Source organism: Lutra lutra, chromosome 7 (genome assembly GCF_902655055.1).
Source record: "Lutra lutra chromosome 7, mLutLut1.2, whole genome shotgun sequence".
Taxonomy (NCBI): domain Eukaryota; kingdom Metazoa; phylum Chordata; class Mammalia; order Carnivora; family Mustelidae; genus Lutra; species Lutra lutra.
In genome coordinates, this window is record NC_062284.1 from 42,948,754 (window position 1) to 42,975,525 (window position 26,772).

Consider the following 26,772-nt stretch of genomic DNA (forward strand, 5'->3'; position numbering starts at 1 on the left):
CAAAATCCAAAAAAATATCCCAGCAAGCACAAAGAATATGCTTTGGTATATATAAGGAAAAACAAAAGGGAAGTATAAGCTTCATAAGGCAAGAACTTTGTGCTTGCTGCTGTAACTGCGGTATGTAAAACAATGCACTCCACGATGACACTTGATGAATATTTATTGAAAGGATGAAAGAACTATGACTGGAGCAGAGTGAGCAAGGCAGAAGAGAAGTGAAGATGAATCTAAAGAAGTCACAGGGGTTAGCCATATGTCATGTAAGGCCTAGCAGGCCATGGGAAGGACTTAACCCTTTACTCTAATTAAGATGGAAGCCAGTGGATGGTTGTGAAATGACATGATCTTTTACTTGAAAAGGATTATTACTCTGAGGGCGCCTGGGTGCTTCAGTCAGTTAAGTGTCCAACACTTGATTTTGGCTCAAGGTCATGATCTCAGGGTCGTGAGATCAAGCCCTGCATCAGGCTTGGTTCTCTCTCCCTCTCCCTCTGCCCATTCTTCCCCCCACTGCTCACATGCTCTCTCTCTAAAAAAAAAAAAAAAAAAAAGGATCATTCTGGCTACTGTGGTGAGAACAGAGTACCTCATGGAAGCAGAGAGACAATTATGAGGCTATTGCACTAGTCTAGGCAAGATGGTGACTTGGACAGCACAGTTAAAAAGAAGAGTAGTCATTTGAATGTATTCTGAAGTTAGCATCAAGGAATTTTCTGATATTTTAGATGAGCATTTGAAAGAAAGAAGTCAAAGAAGGCTAAAGATAAATAATACATATTTCCTTTAAACAAATACCAATAATACTTAGAGGGATTTTTATACACAATTAAAATCTGTTATTTCTGACATTACATTTTAGGACATCATCTCACACTGGAATATAAACCAGTCAATAAGAAACATCTTTTTATACCTTTGTGCTTTATTACCAAAGCAGTGCATATTTATTATTAAAAATTTAGAGTACATGGAAAGGCAAACAGACACAAATAAGAAACTATAATTCCAATGCACAGAAATAAATGCTGTCCATCATGCATTCTCAAAAAAAAAATTTGCATGTGTAATTTCTAAATAGAATCATGATGTCCTTGGTATTATAATCTCCTTTTTTTCTCCAAAATAATGATATTTTGTAAACATCTTTCCATATCAATATTTCCTTTTATTACAAGATTTTCAATGGATATAAAGACATGCTGAAAATTTAGGTTGTTTACACTTTTCTGAACTATAAACATAACAATAAGCATATTGTTTAGTTTAAAAGTAAAAAAACATTAATTTAAACATGCCATAGAAATTTTCTATACAAAAGAAAATCTCATTTAGGTATCTTGAGCTTTTCCAGAATAGATTAGATATAGATCACTCTCATATCAGTTTTTACAAAGTAACATTTCATTTTCTTGGTACTGTGGGTGTGTTAGGAAGTAGGGAAGACAGAGTATCATATTTTTTTTTAAATATTTTATTTATTTATTTGACAGACAGAGATCACAAGTAGGCAGAGAGGCAGGCAGAGAGAGAGGAGGAAGCAGGCTCCCTGCAGAGCAGAGAGCCCTATGCGGGGCTCGATCTCAGGACCCTGGGATCATGACCTGAACCAAAGGCAGAGGCTTTAACCCACTGAGCCACCCAGGCACCCCCAGAGTATCATATTTTAATATGTTTAGTGTTTGGATCTAGCATGAGACAGTTTACAAGGACAGTCATGACAACCATATATTTATTTATGAGCAAAACAAAAATATATACCTCTTTTATTTCAAACTTTAGTAAAAGATTAATAAGCTCCTCATTTGGGGTCTCTGCAACTTTTTTAAGTTCTGAACTTCTCACACTTTTACCAGTCTGTGTATCTCCATCTTCAGCATCAAAATATTCATCATCAGACTCTAAAAAACACATTCATTTGACTTGAGAGACTGTCCACTGAAAACTGTATAAAACACTCAAATCTCTCAAAAGTAAAATTCATTTATTAGATAAAATCTTCATATTCAGAATCAGAATACAGTTACAATGCTTTTCGAAGTCCCACCAAGTGACCCAACCTGGCATGTGATAATCATATATTAAAGACCAAACCACCCACCTATCATTTTTTTTTCTTCAATAGTTCCGTTTTTCACTTCAGTTCCCTCATTCAATACTCAATATAAATAACTGTTGGGCATGACTCCATTTCTGGGTTCTCTATTCTGTTCCATTGATCTATGTGTCTGTTTTTGTGCCAGTACCATACTGTCTTGATGAATCACTAAATTCTACCCCAAAATTGATAATATACTATATGTTAGCAACTTGAACTTAAAGAAAATTTTAAAAAGTGACTCAAAATGACTCTGTTAGTTAGTAGAACAACTAGAACTAAACCAGTGAATTGTTTTTAACACTTCCAAAATTCCTTTATTTTCTGAAAATTTTATCTCTATATACAAATTTATATAGGCTTAGTTTAATAAAGAACATTTACTTTCCTTACCTGATTCTAGTCCATCTAGCAACAGTGAAGTACCAAGTAGGTCTTTTGTCCTATCTGAAATAATAGGAATTGAGGATACCTAGCAAAGAATACAAAATGTTTTCTTAACATACTGATTTAGCAGGATCAAATGTACATAAATAAGAAAAATATTGAAAAAGTAGTGGAGGATAGAGAGAGATGGAAAGACATACACACACAATACACAAATCTTCCAACAAAGCACATTATACAATCAACTAACTAATGGCTGGCTAGTGTTTACTATTTATTAAGACTACCACCTGTATTTATAAGGGCAGACTATGTACTACTCTAGTAGATAAATCTATTTATCATAGTGTGTCATTCAGTGGCTGTCTCTGACAATACTAACTGTGCATCTGTATTATAGGTTCCCATAAAATGGTATCAACATTGGTGGGATCTCTCAAATTTCATTTCAAAGTAAGTGGAAATTCAACACTTATTTTATGTTGTAAAGATCAATTCCCAATTAAAGTTATCTACAAGTTTTAAGTCTAATGTGTAAGAAAATTACACACAAATTATTCTATTTTGTAACATTTTAAGGAAGATTTTTATATCTAATTTTACTTAAACACATTTCTTCCATTTGTGAAAACATCTTTTCCTTTCACTTACATATTTTTGTTCCCTTTGTTCTCTAACGCTGACTTCCTACCACCACTCTAAACAGTACTGAAAACAGGCTTCAAACTTTTATCTATTCAATGTCATATGTGCTTTTGTGTAGAATCAACATTAAACTTCACAAGTATACCAAATACATGAAACTGGCCCTAAAAAATATTCAAAAACAAATTAGCTCAGAAAAGGTGAAAAACATCACCATATGCAAATGTAAAGATGTAGCACCTTTATTATATCTGTTTACCTGTCTCTCGGGAGACTGTGCAAAGGATTTCTGTGGCAAGGGTATACTGTTAACCAAACAGAGCACATCTTTCATCTTCTGGTCAGAAATTCTCACATGCACCAACGGAAGTCCTCCGGATACTTTCAATCTAAAAATACAATTTAACTGTAAGGTTTTAAGGTCCAGCTTCTCTCTATTACGGAGGGGCAAACAGATTAGAGACTACACTGTGGACTCAAACTCAAAGGACTCTGGACATGTTTTAATCTAACTAATGCCTCATTCAATAAACATTGTCAGAGAATGAGGTTCTATGTAAGCCAAGTTTCCAGATAAATTTTTTTAATGTATCCCTCTTTAGCAGCCAAATCTTTTAAAGTTAACTAATTTTTATGAATATTTTCAAACACAATGTCTAATTTTTAAAACCACTATACATTCTTTATTTCCTGGCAAAGATTTTACATTATATATATCTAAGAGTATCTACTCCATCACTCTCTATCCCCTAGCCTTGTCTTATTTCCTTTTCTAGTACTTATCAGCACCTGACATGTCATATATATATATTGCTTATTTTATGTCTCCTGATTAAAATATAAGCACCCCGAGGACATCTGTTTTACTCACTGCTGAGTTATGGCTGTGCTTTCATTAATTACTTCTGGGCACTTGCTTCTACTCTGCTTCCCTACTCAGCATAACTGCCTAGGTTTATCTTTCATAATAGCTTTGTGGCACCCGTTTGCTGCTCATGAAGTTCCTTCCAGTTATTGCTTATCTTTGACTTGCCAACTATGTTGTGAAGAGCTCAAGTTGACAGATGCCTAACCATTATATGAAGAATGATATATATATATATTATATATATAAATATATATAATATATAATATTATATATATAAATATATATAATATATAATATAATATATTATATATAATATAATAATATATAATAATGTACATAAATATATATATATATAATGCACAAACCAAAAGAGGCCAGTTGGCTTTTCCTGTCTCAAAATACTGAACTTCCTACAAAAGTACTCTGTAAGCTGAAAGCACCATAACTATGTAAAGATGCTTCTTTGTTATTTGTGAAACATTACATAAAACTAAAAGCATCTCCGAGAGAGGGACTGGATGAACTCTCCCACCTAAAATAACTACAAAGTTGGACAAAATACACAAAAAAATGGTTTAAAAAACATTGGACATTAGTCAACAAAAGACAGATGATAAATGGAAAACAAATGAGGGAAGACCTAGGAATACCCCAGCTTACTGACTAAATTATTTCAAAATGTGAGTGGTACAGTAAAGGAGTATTTCAAGAGAGATTTACAACATTAAAGGCCTATAGTAGAAAAGAAGAAAGGTCTTAAATCAGTGTTTTCAACTTCCACCTTAAAGAACTAGGAAGCAAATGAAACCCAAAGGAAGCCGAAGTGGAAAAAGCAGTAATAAACATAAGTGGAAATCAATGAAATAAAAAACAGAAGGACAACAGAGAAATTAATTGAAGCCAAAAGCTGATTCTTTCAGAAGATGGTCAACAAACCTGATAAACTGATCAGGAAAAAAAATAGAAAAGAAACAAACTACTAACATAAGCAGGGTGAGAGATATAGCATCACTACAAATCTCTATGTATTAAAAAGGCAATACAATAACACATGAACAATCCTATGACAAGAATCAAAGATGGACAAATTCCTTCCTTAAAAGACAAACTACCAAAGATCACTCCAAAAAATCTGAATAGCCTTCTAACTACAGAATACACTGAATTTGCAGTTAAAAACTCTCCCCCAGAGGGAGTGGAGAAGTGAGTTAGGGGGAATTGGAGGGGGAGACAAGCCAGGAGAGACTGTGGACTCTAAGAAACAAACTGAGGGTTTTGGAGGGGAGGGGGGTAGGGAGTTGGGTCAGCCTGGTGGTGGGTATTACGGAGGGCACGTATTGCATGGAGCACTGGGTGTGGTGCATAAACAATGAACGCTGGAACACTGGAAAGAAAATAAAATGGGGGGAAAAAACCTCTCCCCCAAAAAACAAATTCAAGTCCAGATAGCTTCACTAATGAATTCCACCAAACATATAAAGAAGAAATAATTCTATACAACTTCCTCCAAAAAACTCACTCCATGAGGCCAACATTACCCTGATACTCTGAAACAAAAACAATGAAAGCACAAGTACTCTCATAAATAGAGATGTTGACCCTTGTACAACTTGGGTTTGAACTCTATGGGTCTACTTATATGTGGATTTTTTCAATAAATCTGATGCAGTACTGTAACTGTATTTTCTCTCCTTTATGATTTTAGTAATATTTTCTTTTCTTAAGAATTATTATATTCCTTTGGCTATTCGAGGTCTTTTCTGGTTCCATATAAATTTTAGGATTATTTGTTCCATTTCTTTGAAAAAAATGGATGGTACTTTGATAGGAATTGCATTAAATGTGTAGATTGCTTTAGGTAGCATAGACATTTTCACAATATTTATTCTTCCAATCCAGGAGCATGGAACATTTTTCCATTTCTTTGTGTCTTCCTCAATTTCTTTCATGAGTACTTTATAGTTTTCTGAGTATAGATTCTTAGTCTCTTTGGTTAGGTTTATTCCTAGGTATCTTATAGTTTTGGGTGCAATTGTAAATGGGATGGACTCCTTAATTTCTCTTTCTTCTGTCTTGTTGTTGGTGTAGAGAAATGCAACTGATTTCTGTGCATTGATTTTATATCCTGACACTTTTACTGAATTCCTGTACAAGTTCTAGCAGTTTTGGAGTGGAGTCTTTTGGGTTTTCCACATATAGTATCATATCATCTGCAAAGAGTGATAGTTTGACTTCTTCTTTGCCGATTTGGATGCCTTTAATTTCCTTTTGTTGTCTGATTGCTGAGGCTAGGACTTCTAGTACTACGTTGAATAGCAGTGGTGATAACAGACATCCCTGCCGTGTTCCTGACCTTAGCGGAAAAGCTTTCAGTTTTTCTCCATTGAGAATGATATTTGCGGTGGGTTTTTCATAGATGGCTTTGATAATATTGAGGTATGTGCCGTCTATCCCTACACTTTGAAGAGTTTTGATCAGGAAGGGATGCTGTACTTTGTCAAATGCTTTTTCAGCATCTATGGAGAGTATCATATGGTTCTTGTTCTTTCTTTTATTAATGTGTTGTATCACATTGATTGATTTGCGGATGTTGAACCAACCTTGCAGCCCTGGAATAAATCCCACTTGGTCGTGGTGAATAATCCTTTTAATGTACTGCCAAAGTTGGTGGCATCACAATTCCGGACTTCAAGCTCTATTACAAAGCTGTCATCCTCAAGACAGCATGGTACTGGCACAAAAACAGACACATAGATCAATGGAACAGAATAGAGAGCCCAGAAATAGACCCTCAACTCTATGGTCAACTCATCTTCGACAAAGCAGGAAAGAATGTCCAATGGAAAAAAGACAGCCTCTTCAATAAATGGTGTTGGGAACATTGGACAGCCACATGCAGAAAAATGAAATTGGATCATTTCCTTACACCACACACGAATATAGACTCAAAATGGATGAAGGATCTCAATGTGACAAAGGAATCCATCAAAATCCTTGAGGAGAACACAGGCAGCAACCTCTTCGACCTCAGCCGCAGCAACATCTTCCTAGGAACATCACCAAAGGCAAGGGAAGCAAGGGCAAAAATGAACTATTGGGATTTTATCAAGATCAAAAGCTTTTGCACAGCAAAGGAAACAGTGAACAAAACCAAGAGACAACTGACAGAATGGGAGAAGATATTTGCAAATGACATATCAGATAAAGGGCTAGTGTCCAAAATCTATAAAGAACTTAGCAAACTCAACATCCACAGAACAAATAATCCAATCAAGAAATGGGCAGAGGACATGAAGAGACATTTCTGCAAAGAAGACATCCAGATGGCCAACAGACACATGAAAAAGTGCTCCATATCACTCGACATCAGGGAAATACAAATCAAAACCACAATGAGATATCACCTCACACCAGTCAGAATGGCTAAAATGAACAAGTCAGGAAATGACAGATGCTGGCGAGGATGCGGAGAAAGGGGAACCCTCCTACACTGTTGGTGGGAATGCAAGCTGGTGCAACCACTGTGGAAAACAGCATGGAGGTTCCTCAAAATGTTGAAAATAGAACTACCCTATGACCCAGCAATTGCACTGCTGGGTATTTACCCTAAAGATACAAACGTAGTGATCCGAAGGGGCACGTGCACCCGAATGTTTATAGCAGCAATGTCTACAATAGCCAAACTATGGAAAGAACCTAGATGTCCATCAACAGACGAATGGATAAAGAAGATGTGGTATATATACACAATGGAATACTATGCAGCCATCAAAAGAAATGAAATCTTGCCATTTGCGACGACGTGGATGGAACTAGAGGGTATCATGCTTAGCGAAATAAGTCAATCGGAGAAAGACAACTATCATATGATCTCCCTGATATGAGGGAGAGGAGATACAACATGGGGGGTTAAGGGGGTAGGAGAAGAATAAATGTAACAAGATGGGATTGGGAGGGAGACAAACCCTAAGTGACTCTTAATCTCACAAAACAAACTGAGGGTTGATGGGGGGAGGGGGGTTGGGAGAGGGGGGGTGGGGTTATGGATATTGGGGAGGGTATGTGCTATGGTGAGTGCTGTGAAGTGTGTAAACCTGGCGATTCGCAGACCTGTACCCCTGGGGATAAGAATATATGTTTATAAAATATAAAATTTAAAAAAATTATTATAAAAAGAATCTACAACATATACACAGAATATGTGTTAATCAACTGTTCATATTATCAGTAAGGCTTCCAGTTAAAGGTAGGCTTTTAGTAGTTGAGTTTTAAGGAAATCAAAAGTTACACGTGGATTTTCAAGTGAGCGAGTGTGGGACTGGGATGGGGGTAATTTTAAAGAGGAAAACTGTTCAACGGCCAACTATGTAAAAGGACACAAGGACTTTGTGGGATGATGGATGTGTTCATTATCTTGACTGCAGTGATGGTTTCATAGATATATATATATATATGTATATATATATATACATATATATATGTATGTAAAAACTTATCAAATTGTATTAGTTAAAAAGATGACTTAACTGAATGTCAATAGTATTTCAATAAGGCTGTTTTTAAGAAGGCAGCATAAATATTTCATAATTATCTCCTTAAATTCAAAATTCAGTTTCTACTTTTCATTCCCTTGAATTATTCTCAAGATTTTATATGGTTTCATTATCAAAAGAGCCTCTAATTTTTTTTCTAGTTTCAAATTTTTATTTAAATTCCAATTAGTTAACATACAGTGTAATGTTAGTTTCAGGAATAGAGTTTAGTGATTCATCACTTACATACAACACCCAGTGCTCATCACAAGTGCCCTCCTTAATATCCACCATCGGTTTAATACATCTCCCCCATCTACCTCCACTCCAGTATCCCTCAGTTCTCTATAGTTAAGAGTCTGTTTTCTGGTTTGCCTTTCTTTTTCTTTCCCTTACGTTCATCTGTTCTGTTTCTTATATTCATATAGTATTTGAAGTCATATAGTATTTGTGAAGTCATATATATAGTATTTGAAGTCATATAGTATTTGTCTTTCTCTGATTTATTTTGCTTAGCGTGATACTCTCTAGCTCCATCCACATGGCTAATTTTTGTAGATTTTATGTTATTGATATTGAATCATGGATTTGATCCACTCAAAAACATGGATAACCAACTTTTACATAATGTAAAAGTCAAGATACTTTTGAATAAGAGAGGTGATACATCATAATTCAAATAAACATTTTCTTAAAAATGTGTTTCTGCTATAAGATAATCATTTTTTTTTGTCCTTCACAAATCTAGTTTTTTAAAATCCGGTAACTGATACAGAAATATGTCACCTTGCTAATTTTATAATATAAAAGAAACTCATACATTACCTGGCCATTCTAATGTCTTTTTCTACCATTGCCTTGGCCAACTCAACATGAATATCCATGGGTTGCAATATATGCATAGTTGATGGATGTTGAAATCGACACTTTTTCCAGTTTTCCTCTTTAAAAAAAAATTAAAATTAATTTTTTAGATGTTCTGAAAAATTACTCTAACTTAATAGAATACAGCAAACATATTAAATACCAATTTCTACTTCTTTCAGCATATAAGTTAAATGACCTATATTTTGAAAAGTGAGATTGATGTTAATAATGTAACTGCCTATTTTAAAATGTTTTGTAGTCAGCAGTAACAGTTCACACTTGATCTTAGCCAAAAGACCGAGAAGCGATAGCTTAACAGTTCATAGTAAGTAGGCATTTTCCCCACTTAATTACTAAATAATTCTCATTGAATTGACCATTACTGCTGTATGAATACTAAAATAATCTGCTATAATAAATTATACAATCCACATCAAAGAAAAAAATTAAAATTCACCCATGCACTAAAAATGAGGGTTATTAGTAACATATCTACTCTAACTCCATTTGACATTCTTTATCTTCATCCTAGGTCTATCATGTCTAGGCTATCAATCTGGCTTGTGTATCTAAAGGCTATGAAGTGATTCACAATATTAATATAGTATAATCTACTATGGGGAATAAAAACAAAGGAAAAAATCAGTGGGAAAGAAACAGTTTTATATACAAATATGTTTATAAGCATATGAGATGGGGGAACAGAACAATCAAAATGGCTGACAAAAGACTGAAATAAACAATGATACAAAAATAAAAAATAAACTAAATAAATAAAATAAAACAAGACTGATAGGAGTCAAAGACTATAATATAAAAATAATTGCAAATATTTATTTGGAAAATATTTATATAACATCTTGCATTTTAAAGCAAATACAAAAAAAAAAAAACAAAAAAACAGGAATTTATTGCCCTGATTCTGGAATTAGTGATCAAGGTAGGTGGTTGGAGTAAAAAAAGGAAAAAAAAATAGAAAATGACAGAGGGGAAAAAAGAGGTTTCTGGGGTTCCTCAGGCAAATTACACTAATATAGTACATACTTCTAAAATACTAATGAGTTTTATCGAGTAAGATTTTATGATAAAAAAGTGTAATAATCACTTTTCTCTAACAGAATCCTACACAGATCTTAACTGATAGCAGTCACTGAACATCTTTTATCACTTATAACTCAAACAATTATTATTAAATACATACAAAAGAAAAGGCAGGTTTTTTTTTTTAAGATTTTATGTATTTATTTGACAGACAGAGATCACAAGTAGGCAGAGAGGTAAGGCAGAGAGAGAGGAAGGGAAGCAGGCTCCCTGCCAAGCAGAGAGCCTGATGTGGGGCTCGATCCCAGGACCCTGGGATCATGACCCGAGCCGAAGGCAGAGGCTTTAGCCCACTGAGCCACCCAGGTGCCCCAAGAAAAGGCAGTTTTAATGGTCTGTGTAATAGTACTTCCCTTCAAGGAATTAATAGGCTCATAATATAATAAAAACTAAGTAAATCATTATGTATTTACTTTTAATATATCTCTTCATTTCTATTAGAGTATACACTCTGCACACAGAGTTACGTTCCTTCTTCCAATGACCTACCATAAAGTGATATATTCAAGGATACTTAGCAAATAATTATTGCTTTTAGAAACTAAACAAGTATGGAGAACGGTGTTCTTTACTTAAGCAACAGAAAACACCAAAGCTTTTTGAAAATAATTAACTACCTTTAGGGTGTTAAGACTATACCCATCCTTGTCAGATATCTACAAAAGTAGGTTGTAAAACTACTGAAATAATGACTAGGCAAATATAGTCAAAATATTTACAAATAAAGCAGCAAAGGAAGACAACATTGAAACATTCCAAAAGCACTGAGACAGAAAAACTTAAGCCAATGGCAACTTCTATTTTTGCGTTCTGGTTAGTTTCATAGTCATATCACAACAAAATAAGCAATGACTGGACCTAGATTCAAACAGTGCTAAGTACCTGAAGATGAATAGGTATATTTTTAAATATATATATATTTTAAAGATTTTATTTATTTATTTGACAGACAGAGATCACAAGTAGGCAGAGAGGCAGGCCGAGAGCGAGAAAGAAGAAGGCTCCCTGCTGAGCAGAGAGCCCGATGCGGAGCTCGATTCCAGGCTTCTGAGATCATGACCCAAGCCGAAGGCAAAGGCTTAACCCACTGAGCCACCCAGGCTCCCCGAATAGGTATATTTTTATCTCTATTTCTACCTGGGGCAGTGATTTGCACTGATGGGCTCCAATTTGGTTTTCTTAAGTGACTGACAGGATATGTGTTCAAAATATTGTCAGGGTTGATATACATGCAGACATACGCATATATTTACCTAAGCTACTCAACATAATTTCAAGATCCTAAAAACTGAGCAAACGCTTACCTGATCTTGCAAAGAGTAACTGCACACTTTTTATTTCAACATCAAACTTGTCATATGCTTTATCCATTATTTCTTCCAGAGATGAATTATTAGTCTTCTGCAAACCTTGATCTTTACTGTTAAGCTGAAATGGACAGAAACCTCATTTTTTAAAAAAGATTTTATTTATTTATTTGATAGAGAGAGACACAGTGAGAGAGGGAACACAGGCAGGGGAAGGGGATAGGGAGAAGCAGGTTTCCTACTGAGGAGGGGGTCAACGTAAGGCTCTATCCCAGGACCCTGGGATCATGACCTGAGCTGAAGGCAGATGCTTAATGACTGAGCCACCCAGGTGCCCCAAAACTTCAATTATCTTAACAGAAAAATATACTGATATTTTTGTTGTGTTTTCTTAAAACCTAACTAAAAAGAAAACACTGTCCTTAATCAGTTCACATTCTGTTTAATTTTCTGACAATTTTTGCAAGCATTTTATTAGGAATATAATATTTTAATATATGTCTTTTATATGTTTGGGTACTAGGTGCTCAGCATATTTGTATTAATTAAAGGTTCAGTTACACAGTTGTCTACCTCAAATAACCTGTCTAGACATACAACTCTTCCTGGCTCTCAGCAGTTAATGCCACTCATGGCTTGGCACCCCTAACCTCTTCACCTGTAATCACAGGTTTTGTTGCTTCTTCTCATTACATCACCTGAATAAATGAGCCTTAGAACTCAGCTTCAATCTCTACTTCCTTTTCCCTCTTCTCAAACGAAGCAAGGATCCATTTGAAACTGTATGTTTTGAAACCTTCACTTTTTCTCAGATGCCTGAATTTCTAATGTGTTCAACACAGAAAACCTGAGAGTTCTCTTACTCGACTTAATTGCTGACAGTGGGATAATAAACATATATTAATATGTGTATCATTTCCTATTGTCAAAATATGTAAATTAATAATTAACACTGTGTAATTAAACTCTGGAAATCTATGAGTATTTGAAAACTAGGAGTACTCATGCTGAGTGAATAAGTCAAGCAGAGAGAGTCAATTATCATATGGTTTCACTTACTTGTGGAGCATAAGGAATAACACGGAAGACACTGGGAGATGGAGAGGAGAAGTGAGTTGGGGGAAATTGGAGGGGGAGACAAACCATGAGAGACTGTGGACTCTGAGAAACAAACTGAGGGTTTTGGAGGGGAGAGGGGTGAAGAGTTGGATGAGCCTGGTGGTGGGTATTAAGGAGGGCACATATTGCATGGAGCACTGGGTGTGGTGCATAAACAATGAATTTTGGAACACTGAAAAAAAATTAAATTAGAAAAAAAGAAAGAAAGAAAACTAGGAGTACTTCTCTCCAACTAGAAAAACAGAGCAATAATCCAGTCCTCAATATCAAATCATCTACCATTACAGAAAATTTTAGGGGTTTTTCCTGTTTTTTTTTTAATAGCCATAAAATATAGAAAAAATACTCAATCTAAGCTAGGCTTGACAAAATACTAAGAGGAAATAAGTCTGAGTTTAATTTAAGTAAACTCTGAGGGAAAAACAGCAAACTTTCAGATAGCTAGCTTCCAAACTGAGCAAAAATGGGCAGGAAGAAATGGATATACACTTACCCGAAATGTACCAAAATCTAAAATGAGAAGATCTGACTTTTCATGGTGGAAACCTGTCTGTGGAAGTATTAGATAAGAAGGCTTCAGATTTATCCTTAAATCAAGGACTTTCCGAGTTTCAATAATGTGTTTAAGTCCTAAAAGAAATAGAAAAAGATGAGACAGTCAAGTTGAAATATTTAAGTATATTATTAATAATAAGAATACAAGTATCACTTGAAAAGTATTATGGAGGAGCATCAGTTCTCACAAACTAGAGTCTCAAAATTAAGCATCTAAGGTGAAACGCGTATGGTCAATGGGGGACAGTCATATCATTACACTGTACAGTAAACCCAACATAGCTAGTATTTTATCCAGAGAGAGAAAAATTCATCATTTTTTAGTTAAGCAACCACAAAAAGTACTTGGCTTGAGTTTAGAGATCATGCTGTATAAAAGTATGAATCTTTAGAACCAGATTACACACAGTACACAGTATTAGGAACCATTCCTTAAGAGCTGAAGTGGAGGAACGCTTTCCTTCTTAAGCTCACTCTAAGGCACAGGTTCTTAACGGCAACAGAATCATCTGTGTGCCCATATTATTCTCTTTCTCATTCAGTCAAGCACGTATATTTGACTTGAGTAACTCATGATGCAGCTTCATGGATTTAAAAAAAAAAAAAAAAAAGAGCAACCTATACTATTTTAAATACAATGTTTTCATTAGAATAGATAAAATTACGAGTTTCTTTGATGTTTATGCAGATAAATTCTTTACCTGTAGCTGTTCTCTCTTTAATTTCTTCCAGCTTCATTAATGTAGCTGATGTTATTTGCTCAAGATCTAATCCTTTATTTGACTGAAAGAATTCAACCACTGCATTGATGGTTTTCTGTAAAATAATTTAAAATATAAGCAAGCTATACACAGTACTTTCCATATTACAAATTTTAAAAGGTTTCGGTTTAATTCTAAACAACTGTGGCTCCAAACTTAGGAGAGACCTCCAAAAATACTCTGCCCTATTGCATCTCTCCCTGGTGGAAACAACAGCAACAAAAACCTAAAAAAAGGAATAGCCCAAGTAAGCTTACTAGAGAGGCAACAAATGTGTGCATGTCATTAATGTGACTTTGTATGTTCTAAGGTGTTATGTTGATATAGCCATGGACCTTACTACTAAACTATAACTTAAAAATTGCCAAGATGGTAAATTATATGTATTTTACCACAATTTAAATCATTAAAAAATCAGAGAATATAATGAGCCTAGAATCTTTATATAATGCCTCTCACACTGACTGTGACTACACTTAAACTATAAACTAGAAAGTAAAAAAAAAAAAAAGGTCACAGTTCTCAACAACAGAGTAAGGCAAACCTACGAGGGATGAGATGATTAATGAGCCTGATGGCTAGCCCGAGATGAGTTAAGAGCATGTGAATAAAAGATGGAACCAGAGATACAGAATTTGAGCTAGCATTTACGATAACATCTAAATGCCAATCCTTTTCTTTCCATATGAACAATATGTTCTTTTAATTACTCCTAAAGCAAATTGAATTGGTCCAGATATTTAGGGGAAAGGGAAAATACACAAAACTGAACTGGAACAGGACTATTTGGGAGTAGTTGGTACAATAAATGGACTTTTTAAAAAAGATTTTATTTATTTATTTGAAGGGCGAGAGAGAGTGTGTGTGTGCAAGGAGGCAGGGGAGGGGTAAAGGGAGAGGGAGAGGCAGGATCTCCTCTGAACAGGGAGCATGAGGCTGGGTTCAATCCCAGGACCCTGGGATCATGACCTGAGCTGAAAGCAGCCACCAACCAACGCTCCAACGCAGACTTTTTGAATAGTGTGTCAGATTTTTTTTTTATTATTTTAATGTAAGCATAGGTAAATAGAGCAGAAAAAAATGGCAGCATATGAAAAAGCAAAATTAACTGTTAAACATGTACTGCTTTTAAAACAAGAAAAAAGTATAACTAAATTTAGTTGCTAAGTAAAGAAATGTTAAGTGTGAAAGAGGAAAAATAAGAAAACCATACATCAGAAGTATAAGATGGGTTTAATAAAGATTGACTTTCTCCTTGCACTTACAGCATCGTAGATGACCTCCACAGGCTGAGACTGAATAATCAGAGTCTGGTCAGCAGTGCTGTTCTCTGGATTGGTTTCAAACTCGATTTTAAGCAAGGATGAGGTAGTATCGCCAATGGAAGCCACAAGTGATGGTACAACGCCCTGCTGTTTCAAGCCTGTTATATACCAATGTTCTAATTTTGCTTCTACCCTACAATCCAGTGAGTAAATAAATAAGTAATATAATTAAGATGCTGTGTAATGTAATGGGTTAAAATATAAATTTTCCTTTTTAAAAAAACTCCTTTGAGAGCCAGTACTATACCTATTACCTGAGGTAAAGTCCAAACTCCTTGGCCTGACATTTAATTACCCATACAACCTGGGATTTTGGCTCTTAACTCTTCAACCGCATGAGAAGCCCACTTTGGCCAACACCCAAACACTACAGGATTTCCGATCACTGTCACATGAATGTAAGCTATACTTCACTCAGGAACTCATCTCTCTATTTCATGTCACCTGAAAACACCCTCATCCCTGCTTCTCCTAGTCCTTTCTACTTGGCTACCCCAAGTCCCCATTCTTCTGAGCCTGAGGGGCAATCAACAATTTCACCTTACAGCATCTTCTCACTTCTGAGCTTTCTCATATGTTATATAGTTCTTATAACTTTCTGGCTATCCTCTCTTAACAGCTAGCATAAACTTCTTAAAAACAGAAACTAAGTGTTCCTGTGCTAGCCTTCATAGTATCAAACTGATAAATTTAACAGTATCCAAGAAGTATTTGTGAAGGAAAGAATAGAGGGTAGAATAAATGATGAACTCCTCATACAGTTTCATTACAAAACAAATTCAGATACAAAAAGACCATCTGACACAAAAGGAAAAGAAAGTAAATAATTATTATTAATCAGTTGCTTAATGCTAAATAATGTTATTTGGAGGCCAAATCTTATCTAGAAACAAAAACTGAAATAATAAGCTTTTTAAAACTTACTTAAGTGCTTGTGCTCCTGGTCTCTGAGATACTTGGGTGCCCAGGCCAATTATCTGAATTTTCAATATTTCTGGAATATTTTTGTTTTCTCTTAATGTGACAGAGGTGCTTACTAGCTTCAGAGTCATTATATGGGCAACATACTAAACAAAAGAAATGAATAAAAATTGTTATAGTTTAATTAGTACTTTCTTTCATAATTTCTTACTTAAATTTGTTGAATTATAAAGTAATCTAAATACAATATTCACAAAAAGGACATTAAAAACTTCAATACAAAATTACAAAATTGTTCAAATAGGACAACTGTAAGGATCCAAAATTCATTTCTCCTAGTTTTAGAGATAATAAATGAAACTTAACAAAATATTTTGTCACATAAATACTCAATTCACCAACTTTCACTAAAGCAAACTAATTCAGACCAATCTTCTGGCTCAAAAACTGGACAAAATATAGAGAACATCTGCTTGATGTCTTTGGAGGGTTAAAAAAAAAACACTGAGAATAAAAATCCTGACCAAAAAACTGACAGGTCAAAAAGAGGTAGGACAGAGAACCAGGGAGATGATTCTCATCAAACCACAAAGGAAGACACACACTAAGAGAGGAAGATTTACAAAACAGAAAACAATTAATGAAATGGCAACAGTAGGTCCTTACCTAAATAATTACTTTAAAAGAAAGATTAAATTTTCTAATAAAGATAAAAAATGGCAGAATGAATTAAAAAAAAAAAAGCAGCCAATGATATGCTGCCTACAAGAAAGACACTCATATTAGCTTTAAGGACACACATAGACTAAAAGTGAAGAAATGGAAAAAGATATTTCAAGCAAAAAGTAACTATCCCCAAAAAGGGTAGCCATATTCATATCGCAAGAAAATAAACTTTAAGTTAAATGTTGTCAAAAGAGATAAGAAGGTTATTATATAATGATGAATATGTTTCATCAAGAAAACATAAGATTTGTAAATACTTATGTACCCAACATCACAGTACCTAAATATATAAAGCAAATACTAGTAGAACTAAAAAGAGAAATAAATGGCAATAGTTGGGGACTTCAGTAACCCACTCTCAACAACAGATAACTCATCTTAACAGAGAATCAATAAAGAAACAATGGATTTAAACACTGTAAGCCAAAAGGACCTAATAGATATGCACAAAACATTCCACTCAACAGCAGCAGAATAAACATTCTCCTCAAGACCATAGAAACATTTCCTAGGACAGAGCATATACTGGGCAATGAAACAAGTTTAAAAAAATTCAAGAAGATATCAATTATATTAAGTATCTTTCCCAACCACAAAGGAATAAGATCTTATTAAGAGGAAAGCCAGAGAACACCTGGGTGGCTCAGTTGGTTAAGCTGCTGCCTTTGGCTCAGGTCATGATCCCAGGGTCCTGGGATCAGGTCCTGCATCAGGCTCCTTGCTCAGCAGGGAACCTGCTTCTCTCTCTGCCTCTGCCTGCCACTCTGCCTGCTTGTGCTCTCTCTCTCTCGCTCTCTCTCTCTCTGACAAATAAATAAATAAATAAAATCTTAAAAAAAAGAGGGAAGCTGCAAAATTCACTAATATGTGGAAATTAAACAACACACCCCTGAACAACCACTGTATCAAAGAATAGATCAAAAGGAAAATAAGAAAACAGCATGAGATATTAAAAAAAAAAATGGAAACACAATACATAAAACTTATGAGATACAGCAGAAGCATCTTCCTTCTAATAGGGAAGTTTATAGTGATAAATTCATAAAACAAGAAGAAGGATCTGAAATAAACAACTTAGTTTACACCTCAAGAAACTAGAAAAAGAAGAACAAACTAAACCCAAAGTTAAAGATTTTATTTCTTTATTGTCAGAGCACAAGCAGGGGAAATGGTAGGCAGAGGGAGAAGCAGGCTCCCTGCTAAACAAGGAGCCAGATGCTGGGCTCCATTCCATCCCAGGACCCTGGGATCCTGACCTGAGCTGAAAATAGACACTTAACCAATGAAGCCTCCCAGACATCCCAAAGCCCAAAGTTAGAAGAAAGGAAATAATAAAAATTAGAGAAGAAATAAATGAAATAGAGAATTAAAAAAAACAATAGAAAAGATTAATAAAGCCAAGAGTTAGTTCTTTAAAAATAAAACTGACAAACCTTTAGCTAGACTAAGCAAGGAAAAAAGACAACATAAATGAATAAAATTATACGTAAAAGAGGAGCTATTACAACTGGTACCTCAGAAATACAAAGGATCATAATAAGAGATTCCTATGAATAACTATATACCAACAAATTAGACAACTTAGAAAAAAAGTGGAGAAATTTCTAGAAATGTTCAATCCACCAAGACTGAATCATGAAGAAACAGAAAATCTGAACAGACCAATAATGAGTAAGGAGATTGAGTCAATAATCAGAAACCTCCTGACAAAGAAAACCTCAGGACCTGATAAGGTCACTGGTAAATTCTATCAAACATTTAAAAAAGAATTTACTCCAATTCTTCTTAAATACTCTTGTGAGAAGAAACAAATGACAACATTTTTATAAAAATCATTAACTCATTTAATCTAATTCAAGATAATACAGTAAAATGAAATAAAATACCTCTAAAACCACCTAAAAATAATTACCTGCTTGGGTAAAGCTAAGTTGTGGGTGCTCTCACTATAACCAATAGCAGTGAAGAGCTTATCTTTTTCCTCTGGAGTCATAATGTCATCAATAGCTACAAAGAAAGGACAGTTTTTTAAGAAATCAATTGCTTCAATTTTACAGATACAATAAAAAAAAAATCAAAGAAACTAACAAGTGCCTGAAAAATCAATGATCAAGCAATCAATCAATGCAAAAGCAAAAGCACCCAGGTAATTTCCTCTAAGATACTACTTTGCCTAGTTCAAACATCATGTATTTACTTGCTTACATCTAGAAAAGGCAAAGAGACACCATTAACAGAATTCTGGTCTCACATAAGGACTTTAGAATTCCCTAGGTATGTTAAAAATTAAGTGAAACTTCTAATATCCATGTAAAAGTAACAGTAAGAAATGTCAGATGTTGACACTTTTGAATTTAAACTTATAAAATTTCACACAAATAATCTCCTCAAAAATATCAAAGTTTTAATTTAGTTAGATAAACCCAAATATGTTTTAGCCTGAAGTATTTGCTTATACATTTGCTAATAATAAACATAGTAAAATTCTGCTAACTGGCTAAAATAAAGTTATATATTTTTTTCTTATCAGTTACAATAAATTATCTGATTTGGAACTTACTTTCAGGAATCAAAGATTCTTCATCTTTTTTCTTAGACTCCTTCTTACCCCAAAACCCACTAAACCAGCCTCCACGTTTCTCGCCTGTGTCGGTAGACTTTTTCCTTAATTTTTGCCCAGATCGAATCACCTGAAAGTAAAAATTTTTAAATTTATTTAAAGAGTAAATTTCCTCTTCATTTTCAGGTATAGCCAGGTAAGAACAATGGTTAATTTTTTTAACAGTACATTAGGTTAAAAACAGTCAAGAAAGCCTTCTGAAATGGTGTTCAACATGATTTCATTAATATAGTTACACTGTTAATTTACCTTCCACACCTATTGATAAAATGTTGATGATGCTGCATTTTGACAGAAACACACTAAAAGTTTCAAGTGAATTTTTTTGAGCAATGTCTTCCAAATGTTTAAGGTAACAAGCCACTAAGACTGCAGATTTATAAAATAAAAAGTTCTCTAAAGGGACACCTGGGTGGCTCAGTTGGTTAAGTGGCTGCCTTTGGCCTCAGGTCATGATCCCAGCGTCCTGGGATCAAGTCTCACATCTGGCTCCTTGCTCAGCAGGGAGCCTGCTTCTCCCTCTGCCTCTGTCTGCCACTCTGTCTGCCTGTGCTCCTGCTCTGTCTCTCTCTCTCTCTCTAACAATAACAACAAAAAAGTTCTCTAAAAAGATGCTTTCCCCTCAGAAGCATTAATTTAAAACAATCATATTTCAGAATTCATATATATTGCTGGCTTGCTAACTATGACATGGGAGAGGGGTCAAATATAAATAAAAACAGATAGTCCTTGAATCTCATTTCATTCTCTTCTCAATAAATTCTGTTTTGATTTTCTGCAAATCCTTGAAATACTAAAATGAATAACTAAAAAGCAGAAAACAGAGGATGAATAGAATAAAGGGGATAAATTATTTATACTCTATCTTCTCATTCCCTGAATAAACTTTAATAATTTTCCCACCTAAAATTTATAATATTTTAAAATGGTAATGAACTCGTAACCTATTGCAAGTCTCCCTATATTACAAAAGATAAAATACTCCAAAAGGGAAGTTGAAAAAAAAGAGCTGAATTAGTAAAGAGAAGTTTAAACATTTTTTTTTTTTTAGATTTTATTTATTTATTTGACAGAGAGAGATCACAAGCAGGCAGAGAGTCAGGCAGAGAGAGAGGAGGAAGCAGGCTCCCCGCTGAGCAGAGAGCCTGATGCGGGGCTCGATCCCAGGACCCTAAGATCATGACCTGAGCCGAAGGCAGCGGCTTAACCCACTGAGCCACCCAGGCGCCCCAGTAAAGAGAAGTTTAAACTAAGTTAAGTAAATTCTCTTTATTTTATTTATTTTTAAAGATTTTATTTATTTGAGAGAGAGCGAGAGAGAGTGTGAGCAGGGTGGGGGTTGGGGAGCAGAGGGAGAAACAGGCTGAGCAGGGAGCCAGACACAGGACTCGATCTCAGGACCCTGGGCTCATGACCTGAGCCAAAGGCAAATGCTTAACTGACTGAACCACCCAAGCACCCAAGTAAGTTCTCTTTAACAACTAGATGTTAAAGAAATGGTGGGGGGGGGGCACCTGGGTGGCTCAGTGGGTTTTCTGCTTTCTGCTCTGGTCATGATCTCAGGGTCCTGGGATCTAGCCCCATATCGGGCTCTCTGCTCAGCAGGGAGCCTGCTTCTCCTTCACTCTCTACCGGCCTCTCTGTCTACTTGTGATCTCTCTCTCTGTCAAATAAATAAATAAATTCTTAAAAAAAAAAAAAAAAAAGAAATGGGGAAGAGGTCTACATCTGTGAGCAAAACCATCAAAGTTTTATCATTTATACCTCAGCCATAACTATCTTTGTCAAGCTTACCAATCCATTTTCATTGGTCAGAAATATATTAAGTAAAAAATATATATGATTACTTTATATTCTATATGAAATAACATCTAACTCCTTTATTCTCTTGGTATAGAAGATTAGTGTGCTTTTTGGTATTTTTCATGATAAGTAGAACTTAGACAATTTGTCTAACCTATGTCTTAATTTGCTAATATAAATTGAAGAAAATAGTACTTTCCTCAGAATTGACAATACCCAGGAAATCAGATCAAGAAAATGTTAGCTACCATTTTCGTTCCTGCTACTAAACTTTATACTTTAAAATGTTCACAAATACAAAGCTTCAGCGAAAGCAAATCAATTCTTAGCCACCAATATCTGGAATTCATGTCAGACTTAGGTACAATATCATTAATCCAAGTGCTTACTGTGTTTGTCTTTTGCTCTGAGATATTTTTTGAGTGGAACTAACCCCAACATGTCCATAACAACAGAAGTTGTAAGGGTTAAATGTTACTGAGAAGAAGCACTTGAAGTAAGAAACAAAATAAGAAATAATAAAACCTGAAAGTGGCATAAAAAATTTCAAATCTATCTATCATTTAGATAGAGGCTACATAGTTCAATAGTAGGTTTTGTTTTTTTTGTTTGTTTGTTTGTTTGTTTTGTTTTTTTAAAGATTTTATTTATTTATTTGACAGAGAGAGATCACAAGCAGGCAGAGAGGCAGGCAGAGAGAGAGGAGGAAGCAGGCTCCCTGCTGAGCAGAGAGCCCGATGCGGGGCTCGATCCCAGGACCCTGAGATCATGACCTGAGCCGAAGGCAGCGGCTTAACCCACTGAGCCACCCAGGCGCCCCTCAATAGCAGGTTTTGAATCTTTAGGACAGGGAAATCATGCAACTTATGAAAAGGGCTCATCCTTTCAAAAATAAAAGTAGTAATGGAAGAGTGCTATTACACCATTGATTAATTCAGATAGAGACTAGAGTAGTGCCTGAGAACATAAAGAATAAGCATGGGGGAAAGTGACATTTTTGTCACAAGCCAGAGATAAGTGCATACATTCAGGCCCTGTTTGAATTTGCGAACTGAAAGTGAATGACAAATCAGCTCAATCAGCTACTGTGTATCGATACCAGAACTCAGTGGTGTTCAGTCCTTGATGCACTTAAGAATCATCAGGAAACTTCAACAAAAATGAAAACAAAAAACAACAATGCCCAAGCCCCACCACAAAACCTGAGGAAGTGGACTCTAGGCATCATTTTTGAACAAATTCCCTATAGATTGTCATGTGTAGCAAGTTTCAGAACCGATGAGATACCACATAAGAGTTTCCTCAACAACAGGAGAGATCATCAAGCAGGGAGTAGATGAAACTGAGCTGTTTCAGCAAAGGCACCCAATTAAATGTATACCATCTGGGTTTTTAAGCTTTAAAACATCTATCAACAATTCTTTTAGGAAAATGCAACCATAGCCTGCAAGCTTAAACCTGTCCTACATACTGGACTTAATAAATAGATGGATTTGTGAACAGTTCTCTGTAAATCTAGATACAGGAACAGCTGTACAGTATTTGACATTTTATTAAAAACTTTTTAACTAAACGGGGGTGCCTGATGGCTCCATGGGTAAAACATGCGACTCTTGATGTCAGGGCCATGAGTTTCAGCCCCACATTGGGCCCAGAGATTACTTAAAACAAAAAATGTTGGGGCACCCCAGTGGCTTAGTCAGTTAAGCTTTGGATCTTGATATCAGCCTAGGTCTTGACCTCAGGGTTGTGAGTTCAAGCCCCACACAGTGATCCATGCTGGGTGTGGAGTCTACTTTATAAAAAAGTATTCTAAGTTTAGTTAAAAAGGTTTTTAAAATATGTTAAAAACTAAAAAAAAAAAAAAAAAAAAAAAATTTTTTTTTTTTTTTTTTTTTTTTTTTTTTTTAAGTAGGCTTCACCCCCAGCATGGAGCACAGCTTGGGGCTTGCACTCACAACCCTGAGATCAAGATCCAACGTTTAACTGACTAAGCCACCCAGGGTGCCCCTAACTAATGATTTTAAAAGAGCAGGTACTAAATTTTTTTGTTACCATCTTTTTTATCACACATAAAAATTTTACTTTTTAGTAATCTATAACATATATTTTTAAACTTTAAGGGGAACACTTTTATTTTGAAAAGTGAATTAATCAAGAGGAATTTCAAAAGTAACGTCGGTAAGAGACATTAAGATAATGTAGTGACCAATGCAACATTCACCTTCCCCCTCCTAAATCTCTATTTAAATCCCTAAAAAAAATTTTTTTAATATTTTAAAAGATAAAGCCACTATTAGCACTGACATGTTTGTAAAGTTGTAATTAGCATGTCACAGATTTTGAAGAATTTCAAAATAAACTCAAAAATTTAAAAAGACTTCATAAAGAGAAAAGACAAGTGAATTAATTAGAAAGCACACAAAAATACTAATTTCAAACAGCGATAATAACTATGAAGAAAATAAAACAAAATAAAAAATACTGGGAAAAAACTTTCCTATATTTTGACAATTATCACTTAAAAATATATTTTAAGATCTATACTGATCTAGAACTATACACACACAATGTACTAGTGTCTAATCCTTGATTTTAATATTATAATTATGTCAGATATAACCATTGGGGAAAACTGAGGGGAGAGTACCTAAGGACTTCTGTGAGTTATCTTTGCTTACTTCCTATGAATCTATAATTATTTCAAAGTAAAATATATCTATATGAGACCAAAAATAGATTTTAAATACATATGACCTAATACAAAGAGAAATACAGACTCCTTTCACGTTAATACTCTCTCTGTTGTCTTCACCTCCTTCCTGGTTCAGCAAAGACTATACGGTAAATAAACTCAGCCAGTTCCTGCCTATCTTTTAAATTCTGTGACCCTGTGGATTTTCCTTTACAATAAAAAACTTCGCCTTGGATGACTCTAAATGCCTTTTTTTCATGTACATCCATCCCTTTGTCTAGAGCATCCAATAATAAATCCTCTTTTGTCAATTTTTAAGCACCTGGTAAAGGTATTAAGAACACCCAATTAGGGGTATCAGTTAAGTGTCCAATTCTTGCTTTCAGCTCAGGTCATGATCTCAGTGTCCTGAGACTGAGCCCTGTTTTGGGCTCCATGCTGAGTGTGGAGCCTACTTAAGATTTTCTCTCTCTCTCTCTCTCTCCCCCCGTCTCCCTCTGCCTCTCCTCTGCCCCACCCCCAACTTGTACTCTCTCTGAAAAAAAATTTTTAAAAAGAACATCCAATGAAAGTCAAGCAACTCAACTTAGGAAGGATTGAAATGATCTGTTCCTTCTGGAAAATCATTCCTTTAATTCATAGGAACAAGGCCCAGCAGTAGCAAATACCTTCTACAATACTCATATACCCTGACCCAAAAACTGTACCTTAGGGAGTTGCTCTTCAGAAAACAAGAGATGGGGGCACCTGGGTGGCTCCATGGGTTAAAGCCTCTGCCTTCGGCTCAGGTCGTGATTCCAGGGTCCTGGGATCGAGCCCTGCATCGGGCTCTCTGCTCAGCCGGGAGCCTGCTTCCTCCTTTCTCTCTGCCTGCCTTTCTGCCTACTTGTGATCTCTGTCAAGTGAATAACTAAAATCTTTGAAAAAAAAAAATTATTTGAAGAGGGGTGCCTAGGTGGTTCAGTCAGTTAAGTGTCTGACTCTTGATTTCAACTCAGGTCTTGATCTCAGGGTCCTGAGTTCAAGTCCAGTGTTCGGCTCCATGCTGAAAGAGGAGCCTACTTAAAAAAAAAAAAAAATATATATATATATATATATATATATATGTATATTTGAAAAAAATAATGGCTGAAATACCCCATATTTTGGTAAATCTAATAGTCAATTCTCAGTCCCCAGCTCAGTTGACTAATCATGTATCTGTCACAGTTGATCACTCCCTTTTTCTTTCCTCACTTCACTTTGAGGAGATTACATTCACAGAGCTTCCCAACTACACCTCTGGCAACTCCTCCATGGTCACCTTTGTTGGTTCTCATCTCTGTGATCTATAACAAAGTAATTTGGGTCTTTGGAACATTTCTCTAGCTACTCTAATTTCTTTGGTGATCTCATTCAATGTCATGGTTTTAAATACCTTCTAGGTGTTTGCCTCTCCCAAATTTATATATATAGCACAGATTTTTCTTCTAAACCACACATTCATGTATCCAAGATCCTACTCTGTTGCTCCACACATCATTGTCTAAAAGATACCTAAAACTTAACAGGTCCCAAACTGGATTCCTGATCTCTCTATCTCACCCAAGCTTGTTCTATCCAGACTTACCCATCTCTTTTCATGAAAATTGCATCTTTCCAACTGCAACAGGCCAAAATCTTTAAAGCCATCTCCAACTTCTCTCTTATAACCCATACCCGTTGGGAAATATTAGCTCCATGTTCAAGAAACATCCAGAACATGACCCTTTCTCTTCACTTCCATTGCAACTACTCTCAGCCAAGGTACAATTATCTCTCTTCAAATATTTCAGTAGCATCCTAACTGATCTCCCTATTTTCACCCTTGTTCTCCCTCTTACAACCTGTTTTCAAAAGAGCAGCCAGAGTGCATTTTAAAACTTAAGTTGGGTTATATCATTCCATTCTCCAAATGGTTCTGCAAATTCAGAGTAAAAGTCAAATTCACACAATTATTTTTAAGACCCTACAAGCTGGCACCCTCCCCAACTCCCAAAGTACCACTCCCACTCCTCCACTATACTGTTCTGACCTCATTAACCACCAATCTCTTCTCTCTCACCACTCTCTTAGTTCTGTGAATGAACCCCCACCTCCAAACCTTCCAGCTTGCTATATTCTTTCTGCCTGGTATGTTTTTCCCTCAGATAGCTTTCTGGTGACTCCCTCATCTTCTTCAGGTGTTTGCTCAAATGTTTCCTTTTTAGTGAGGCTTTCCTTGACCATCCAATTTAAAACTGCAGTCCTCATCATCATTGCTAGCCCGCCTAGCAAATGATATATTCCTTCTTTTTTTTTTTTTTAAATTCATTTATTTGACAGACAGATCACAAATAGGCAGAGAGGCAGGCAGAGAGAGAGAGGAGGAAGCAGGCTCTCTGCTGAGCAGAGAGCCCGATGTGGGGCTCCATCCCAGGACCC

At 35.4% G+C, this 26,772-nt stretch overlaps 1 protein-coding gene across 3 annotated transcripts in view; it reads right to left on the minus strand.

Moving 5' to 3' along the window:
• The window catches only part of VPS13C (vacuolar protein sorting 13 homolog C), a 187,272-nt gene that overhangs the window by 108,057 nt on the left and 52,443 nt on the right, over positions 1 to 26,772 (minus strand). For all 3 annotated transcript variants that reach the window (XM_047735663.1, XM_047735661.1, XM_047735662.1), the window contains 11 exons: positions 19,773 to 19,902; positions 19,125 to 19,219; positions 16,490 to 16,632; positions 15,506 to 15,698; positions 14,181 to 14,295; positions 13,418 to 13,554; positions 11,803 to 11,926; positions 9,356 to 9,473; positions 3,390 to 3,519; positions 2,492 to 2,570; positions 1,762 to 1,901 (listed from right to left, as the gene is read on the minus strand). In XM_047735663.1, the coding sequence (XP_047591619.1) occupies positions 1,762 to 1,901; positions 2,492 to 2,570; positions 3,390 to 3,519; positions 9,356 to 9,473; positions 11,803 to 11,926; positions 13,418 to 13,554; positions 14,181 to 14,295; positions 15,506 to 15,698; positions 16,490 to 16,632; positions 19,125 to 19,219; positions 19,773 to 19,902 (1,404 nt within the window). The remainder of the gene's footprint in view (positions 1 to 1,761; positions 1,902 to 2,491; positions 2,571 to 3,389; positions 3,520 to 9,355; positions 9,474 to 11,802; positions 11,927 to 13,417; positions 13,555 to 14,180; positions 14,296 to 15,505; positions 15,699 to 16,489; positions 16,633 to 19,124; positions 19,220 to 19,772; positions 19,903 to 26,772) is intronic.